The 8,848-nt window shown below is 35.7% G+C and overlaps 1 protein-coding gene across 1 annotated transcript; it reads right to left on the bottom strand.

The window, feature by feature from the left end:
- Positions 1–952: 952 nt before the first annotated feature.
- LOC107095789 (LIM/homeobox protein Lhx1-like) lies at positions 953–6,229 on the bottom strand. The gene is made up of 5 exons (XM_015392086.1): positions 5,657–6,229; positions 4,727–4,947; positions 4,370–4,644; positions 2,604–2,760; positions 953–2,487 (listed from the first exon to the last, which is right to left on the bottom strand). The coding sequence occupies exons 1-5, from the start codon at positions 5,824–5,826 to the stop codon at positions 2,081–2,083; spliced, it is 1,230 nt and encodes a 409-aa protein (XP_015247572.1). The 5' UTR covers positions 5,827–6,229; the 3' UTR covers positions 953–2,080.
- Positions 6,230–8,848: the final 2,619 nt, after the last annotated feature.

Here is an 8,848-nt window from a genome sequence, read left to right on the forward strand (position 1 = left end):
ATGCTGTTGGTGGAGATGTTGAATAGCTTTAACCAAATATTGGGGCAAAACAAGTGAAAGTGTTTTATAGGTTTATGATGGTTAGAGAGAGCTCTATCATTTTTCACAGATCACCATTTGGAATGTGATATGGACTGTTCGAGTTAGAGAACAGATTGGTCCATTTAGAATAATCATGCTTATAAGTTAATACAAAAAGACTAGAACCGCTTTATTTGTTTGTGTTTTATGTGTTCCTGCAAGTGCATTAAGAATGCTCAAAAATATGCCCCCTATTCATGTTATTAACTGTGAAATACATTGATAGTTTTGCATTTATAAAATGATCATAAAAGAAACTCCCAAATCATAATTCCTATTTTGATTTGATGATTTTAAAAATACGGTTCCTGCACACTTGCAGGTCATAAGCAGATAATAAATGGATAATTTATTTTTAAGCAGGATACGATTTGTTTAGAACTTCGGGGTTTAGGTTAATTTAATCAACTAATTTTGATTGTTTTAACATCTACTTAAATAATACATTACAGATGAGTCAGTTTACCCTGTTTTTGGTTTGAAGAACCGACCTATTATGCTGGCTCGAACCCTTAACCCAACCCTTTAATGTTATATTATCACAGGCCTGGGTTGGCCTGTTTTGATAGGGCTCGGATAGCAAAATCAGTCAAGTTGGGTTATTATTTACGCAGCAGTTGTAAGTATACATAGATATAAGCTGCTTTATAGAGTAGTTATTTTAAATGTTTTATGTTGACTAAGAACAACGGACACCCTGAGTAAATAAATGTGTTGTCTCTACAATGTAGCACAAACAATCCTTACTAACTTTAGAGATAAAATGACTTGACTAAAAGGACAACAACTGGCAACTTTTTTTTGGGTTATCAATAAAGCAGCAATGCTAAAAGGAAGAGCATTTCTTGTTGCATAGAAGACTCTGAAATCCATTTATTTTACATTTGAGTCTATATAGAAAAAGTCCTTCTTTCTTAGTAGTGCAGAAAACAAGCTTAAAACATATTACAGAGTTGGTTGAAATCGTTTCCACTGGACAGCTAAAAGTGCAGAACTGCATCCGAGTTTTGCCTTAAACTGTTTCTCTAACAGAAGGACAAAATATGATCTAAATAAAACACTCGAGCAGCAGAGCCTTAAGAAAACCATTTACTGTTCTGTACATTATTTCTTCATAATCCCACATACAGATGGACCCGCGATGAAGCCAAATCACCCTTCTTCACCAATATAAAATCGTCAGACTTACAAAGATATCATTCTGAAGGCAGACATGTAAAGACGTTACAAAAAAGAAATCAAATCACAGTCCTGAGAGACATACTGTATTGATCTTTTTAGTGTCACAGTCATAGCGTGTGATTTGTAACCAAATGATAAAATCCTGTTTACATAATTACAAAGAGACAGGGTTCTGTTTGTCAGTGTGTAAAAAAAAAAACAACAACAACAAAAAAAAGGTGTACAGTACATCATGCATGTTCAGGTCAGAACTTCTGATAATCCTGGACAGTGCTGCTAAAGCATCCTCATGGAAAATCATACCCTAAACTTCTTAATCAGTCGGCTGAAAACAAAGTGCAGTATAATTAAAGTGAAGAAAATAAATGCATTTCAGACCCTCTTCTTAAAACAAATATATTTATTAATTGAACACAGAGTTTACGCTACAACAGGCAGGTTTATTTCAGGTTTCATAAAAAAAAAAATGTTTTAACAGGTCTTCTGGAGGTTCAGGGAGCCTAAATGACCCTTTGGCCAATTATTAAACCCCAGATTAATTCAATATAGTTGAGTTTTTAAGAAGGATTTTTGCTTCCCAGCCTCTGAAACAAACTTAAACCATTGTTTGCTTATTGCTTGATCAATGAGGCCTATCTTCAAAAAAAGTACTGATGGACATTCACATGAAAACTTTTTAAACAAGTGCCTTAATAAATAAATAAATAACTAAATAAATAAATAAATATATAAATAAATAAATAAATAAATAAATAAATAAATAAATAAATAAATAAATAAATAAATAAAATAAAGTGAGTGCTTAGTTTTGTCCGCATTACCAGGCAGTGCCTTCACTCAGTTCAGAGGAGGGCTGTGACAGCTGGTTGCTGTATCCGGTGTCGCTGAGGGTCACAGCGGTGAACGGCGTTCCGGGGCCGCACAGCTCGCTGGAGATGCTGTGAATGGAACCGGGCCCGCTGGGCTCTGGGCTGGGCGAGTCCGCAGGGTGGTGTGACGCGCTGTCCGAGAAACACGGTACCTCTCCTCCGCCGCAGTGATGCTGCCCCACCGCTGCGTGTTGGTGGTGGTGATGGTGGTGGTGGTCCATGGCTCCTAACGGGGTGCCGGCGGGGACCGTGGATGGGACAAAGCCCAAGTCTGCTGGGGTCTGAGCTTGGGATGAAGGCGGGCCTTGGAAGTACTCGTAATTCCCTCCTGGGCCGTAGTATTCACTGGGATAATCTGCGTTTGTTAAAAACATGGGGGTCAGCGCGTGAATGGCAGCAGAACACAAAGACTGGAACAGCTTTATGAATGACAAGTATAATGAAAAGACATGGCGCCGTTATGTATCTGACCTCCATAATAGGAGAAATGGCCAAGCTCTCCAGGCTCCAGTCTCTCTCCCAGAGCTCTCATCCTCCTCGGACTCCGGAAGAACACGTGCCTCCGCGCGCTCAGCGCGCTCAGCTGCTTCATGCGCCGCTCTTTGGATCTTCGGTTTTGGAACCAAACCTTCAGAAGACATTAATTGACATTTTCAATAATAGGCTAGAGAGGAATTCATGAAATGATAGAGGAGGCACAAAAAGAATAAAATAAAATAAAAAATAGAAACTTTAAATTAGATTTGCTCCCACATCAAGACTCCAGAAATAAGCCAAATCTTAGAAGATAACAAGATAAATGCGAGCTCGTTTAGAGTATTAGGATTTCCACCAAGCATGATAGTTTGTGAAAGTAATATTCAAAATAGGATATAATCTATTATTTAGACTTTTTAGGGCAGGAAATCCCGTTTAAGCATGTATTAGTTTTATATTGTCTCAGTCAACAGTTTGACTTACTTGTTGTGTGAATGTCCATCACAGATAAACAGATCTGCACTGATAAAACAAGTTTTTAATTCGAGCAATTTAAGTTCCAATAACAAATTGCCTGAATCTATTTTTTTTTTAACAAAAATATGTAAGATCGAATTATGTATGTAACAGGAATAGCCAAATGAATGTATTTAAGTGCAAAAAAATTTCAAAATTCACTGCTTTATTCTTACTAATTATTGCAACTCTTTGTTTTATATGGTTTGTAAAAAGAAACAAGATAAGGGGGTTAATGTTTCCAGCAATTTTCAACAGTCACAAGGCTTTCTAAACTTGGATAAAATATTTGTGCCAACCGTATGATCAGATGACTAGAGGAAAATCTGCTCAAAAGTTTTGGGATTTGTTACTTTTGATGGTGAACATTGCTAGGATTTAGGTATTCTGTATGATAAATAAAATACAAAAGTCTATTGTATTTATTTTATTTGCAAATTGTAGTTCTGAAAAAAATAGTCACAATGTGCAAATTATTTTTTTTAACCAAAAATGTATATTTTTACTCCACAGAAATTGAACACCACTATGAAACTTAACATTGAAAGTTACCTTGATAAAACAAGAATGGTGTAATTTATATGTCACTTCAGACTAAAGTTTAACTTATTAGTTGGGCTTATAGCTACTTTCCAATGGCTGACATGCCTGTAGCTGTGATGGAAAATAGGTTCACTGCAAACAGATTATAAAAGCTTATTACAATTTCAGAAACATGCTCTAATCTCAAACTAATTCTGATGTTATGTTACTTTTTAACTTTGGAGGATAAACGAATAAAGTAAATTAAATTAATAATTATTCATAATTTAAATAATTTAGTTTAGCAATTGTGAAATTATTTCATTTAAGTGATTTATTTGAGTGTCTTTTAGTTTTAAAACTTACAGAGCCAAAACGAAATGTTGATTAAGTAAAAAGATTCAAACAGTCTAATGTTTACACGGATCTTTTTTATTCATTCAAGCAGTCTGACTTGTTTGAGAGGTAGAGACAATAATGGGAAAAAACAGAAGGAAAAAAACGCAATAAAAAAAGTAAAAAGTGAAACAGGAAGGTCGGCACTTTGGATGTTCATTTCACAAGAAAAACGAATACTTGTTTTTCACAGTTAATTTTTTTTTCTTTTTGTATAGTTAATATGCCATCACCTAAAAAATAAATAATAAAAATAGTCTAAAATTACTAAATATTATTATTTTCTTTATGTTTTCAGCTCGTTCCAAGCTCTGCCTCCTTCTCACCTGGATCACCCTCATATTGAGGCCGGTCTCCCGGGACAGCTGCTCCCGGATGTGTCTGGTGGGCTTCGGTGTGGCGGCGAACGCAGCCTTCAGCGTCTCCAGCTGCTTGGCCTTGATGGTGGTCCGAGGCCCGCGCCGCTTACCCACGGCGCTCTGCTCGTCGTTGTCGTTGCCGCACGTCTCCTTGTCGGACGCGTGTCCGCCCTCCGAGTCCTTCCCGTCATCCTGCGGATCCTGAGAGTCCGGAGAGAGGCTCCGATCGCTGCACGTCGTTACTGTCAGAGAAGTAAACAATGGCAGGTAAGAGCAGGATGTCAATATGAGCGTCATTACAGCAGCGAGGCTCGATGAGGTCACCTGAAAGCAGGATTGTGTCTTTCCCATTGTTGTTCTGATAGTCCTCCTTGCAGACAAACTTGAACTCGTCCAGGATGTATAATTCCTCCCCGGTGGACAGCTGCTTGTTACACATCATACAGGTGAAACAGTTGAGGTGAAACACTTTGCTCTTTGCCCTGCGGACAAGATCACTGGGCAAAATCCCCTGCGAGCAACCTCCACACTTGGTCCCAAATCTCCTGTTTAGAATAAAACAATGATACAAGAGAAAGTTTCAGTATAACTTTTTTGGAAGGTATCAGTACGTAAATAATTAGGTAAAATATTTAAATTATATATAAAGAATAAACTTAGCCTTTGTTGTTCCCAAATACACTGCAAAAATGATCTAGAAATAAGTAAAGGTTTCTTAAATAAAGTGTATTTCCCCTTAATTTGAGTGGGTAGATCATTTGATTTCCTTTTCAAATAAGATCAAATATAACATAAAATGTAATTGTTGTTTTCTTGTGTTAAATGAAAATTGTCTTGTTTCATTCGCAGCCTACTCAACTCAAGAAAACATTCATTTATTTTAAGAAAATATTACTTATTGAGATATGAATTTTTTTTGCAGTGCATGGTTGAAAATGTAATCTAATTTTCTAATCATAACTGTTAGGTTCAATATTAGCCGTTTTTAATGTAGATTTATTTCTATATGATTAGTAACATATTAGATAATAGAAAAAAATATATATTAATCCAAGATAATTCCCTTTACACACTATTATTTGTTTCCAGCAAAATTAAATGTATTGTTTTTCTAAGCTTAATTAATTTAATTTTCTGTATTTTGGGGGAACCTGCTTCTAAGGTTTTTTTTTTTTAAATGTTGCATTATTTCTGGGAAAAAAAATACTGTAATAATCTGAATATATATTGGATATAAAATCATTTGGGGCTTACCTAAAGAAGTCATTCTTACAATACAGTCTCCCATCCCTAGAGAAGCACTTCTCTGTGAGACTACATTTGCACTCGCAGCACTGGACACACTTGATGTGCCATGGTCTGTCCAAAACTTTTAGAAGGAACCTGTCCAGAATAGGCTTCTCACAGTCGGCACAGTGCAGCATTGTCCGGACTAGGTTCCGGTCCAGCTGATTAGAATCGGACTGTTTTCCTCCCTCTGCGATTTTCTGATGTTGGGATCCTGGAAATCCACTGGGTCCAGGTTGCTGTGAATGACTGGGCTACATCACCATCCGTTTGTTGGGTCCTGTAATCCAAAACGGCTCCGAACCAAAGATTCTTTTCACCATATAATAGGAAGCATCTCTGTGATTCAATTATTTCTTGTAAATCAAAACGAGCCCGTCAAGATCTTCCAATTTTTTCCCCCATTTGATCGAAAAAAAATTAACAATATAAAAATGGCAAAATATCCCCCGCGCTGTATGAAAAACAGTGAAATAGAGATGAAGAGCAGTCGGAGCGCACAGCCTGCGCTCCGTTCCTCTGATGAGCTCTGAGCCTGAAGGCTGTAATGAGCGCACCTTGTGCTGCTCAGCCTATTGCTTAATAAGGAACAGTCTACGTCATCAGCCCCAGAAACCTATGAGGAGTCAGCTTTGTTTGTGTTTCATGCTTATAAATGTAATACACCGGGTATACACAATAAAGGTAAACGAATTTTATTCTAAAACAATAAAAACTTAACAACAACGCTATAAACCCATAGACTCCCTATTACTAAGCCAGGGCCTGCACTATGAAATGGGATTTTGTAGGGTAATGAACAACTGACAAAAACATTCGCATTTTAACCACATGGAAATTTTATTCCCAAAATATTAGCTTATAAACTTATTTTTTAATTGATAGACACATTTTTGTACAAGCTTTATTATTTTTTTCAAATAAATCTTATCAAAAAGGTGATATTCATTCAGGTAGCTGTGGCTCCAATAATAGGATGAGCTGTTTAAACACACTACAGCTGATATTTTTTATTTTAGTGGTATCGTAGAAATATGAATAATATAAATAATAGAAATATTAGCTGTACTTAAACTTTTGGTTGTGAATGTTTGAGTTTGGAATTTAGCTTTTGTTTTCAATAATAATTTAAATGCATATCCAGGCCTTATTAGTTTAGCAAAAGTCATACTTGCAAGAAAGTTATGCTTCTATACCCAGTGGTTTATAATAAGCAGCCCTTTTATCAGTACTTTTCAGGAAAACTGTTTATATGCCATTCCTTTAGAATATATTGAAAAAGTTTTTATGCATTATTGACTATTTATAGAAAGCACTAAAGCTTCACTTGAAAGTGAGCAGCCTTCTAATCCTGTTGTTTCTGGTAAACTACACAATTTTAGCAGCAGTTGTATGGGGAACTCTTTATATGCCACCTTATTGACATAAATTTCCCTACTATTTCAGTAACTTCTTATACTTAGATCATAAATCAGTTCCCATTGTTGGTATGTATGTAAATATACATTTTACTGATCAAATACGATCTAATAGTTTGTTTAATAAGGACATACAGTACAAAAACATGCTGACTCTGTTCCAATTTTCTTTTTAGCTGTTTTTGGACTACATTGTAGTTTTAGAAACAATAATGATTTCATTTTAAGAGTCAGTCATGATGTCATTAATATGTTTTCCTTGGAAAAGAGCCTGGAAGTAGTGGCAGGTGACTGATGATCAGTAGGTCTGTCCCTTCAGCATAGAGGAGAGGACAGATAGATTAATGTTGTGGCCAAGCATTAATCTTCATCCCTCTTAAAGGACGAGCATCACTAATGGTTATAATCTGAGGCGATAGGCCGTCTCTTATAGATCTTATCGGATCATGTTGGTGCACATGGGGACGCAGATAGCGCACTTCCCCCTCCAAGGCTCCCAGCTCTGTTCGACTCCGATAACTGCAGGTCCCAGCAGCAGGGGGAACTGTACTGTAGGGAAATTAAAGAGCTGAAATTGGGAATCTTTCTTGGACAAGATCAGATATTGCAAGCCTTTCTTTTCTTTTCGTTTTGTTTTTGTTAACCCTTATACTTTTTTCTCTTGATTTTTTTTTTATGCAGAAAAAGATTAGCCAACAGAAAATTCTTTTTTTCCCCCCTGGCCCTTACTTAAGTTATAATTTCTTTAGTCTTATAGGTCATTTAAAGAAGAGATTCTGGCAATTTAATCTTTATATATCAATCCAACATGACTAGAAAAATCATTTTAGTTTAATAAGTATTTTGATTATTTGACCAATATGCATCATGGACATTAATGCACAGCAGATACAATCATTTCAGATTTTATCTGTAATTTTGATCATAGTAAATATTTAAAAAATAATTAACTAAAAAGAAAATTTGTATCATCCCTACTATTCTTTCTATTCATTCTTTATTTTCCTTGTTGATTTAAGTACCATGGAGAGCGACTCAGATGTTTGGCCTGTTAAAAAAAGAAATGCAAAAAATGCTGTAGGCTGTTAGATATTGTAGAATTTGATAGCATTGCAGTCAGCTATTCACTAATTTATTAATTCACGAGTCCTTGCTGCTGCCAGAAGAATAAAATCTTAGATTTATTTTAAGAATCTGTTGAAATAATGCATGTCTTCAAAGATTCCTGTTATGGTCTTTGCAAGAAGGAAAATCTGTTGCTGTTGGGACAGAAAGAGAATGATTGCAAGAGCTGTTATTTTTTAATTTCCTTGCATTGCATAGCATTTAAATATTTATTGTTTCCTAAGATGGCCAAAATGAATGTAATTAGTACCTCTTCTTTGCATTGGATAACATCTAATTGTAAGTTTAATAATTCCAGTGCATTCAGTCTTTTCAGATCAGTCGGCATCAGTATATATAAAAGAAAATCACAAAAAAAATAAAAATAAAAATAAACATTGACTTGACTGAACATCCTTTACCTCGATTGTATTTGGAAACCTTGCTGACAGGACACATAAAACATAAAAAAAAAGGATAAATAGGTGAAATATTCCATCCAAAGTAATTTGAAATTCCTTGATGAGCATGTGTGTCAAATTAAGCTCACTCGCACACAAAAAAGATCTCAGTGCAGTGCTGGAATTTGGCAGGGTGCACATTGTTTGTTTTGGAATGAAAAGAGGCACGTCATTAG

Source organism: Cyprinodon variegatus, unplaced genomic scaffold (assembly GCF_000732505.1).
Source record: "Cyprinodon variegatus isolate N-32 unplaced genomic scaffold, C_variegatus-1.0 Scaffold573, whole genome shotgun sequence".
NCBI classification, from domain to species: domain Eukaryota; kingdom Metazoa; phylum Chordata; class Actinopteri; order Cyprinodontiformes; family Cyprinodontidae; genus Cyprinodon; species Cyprinodon variegatus.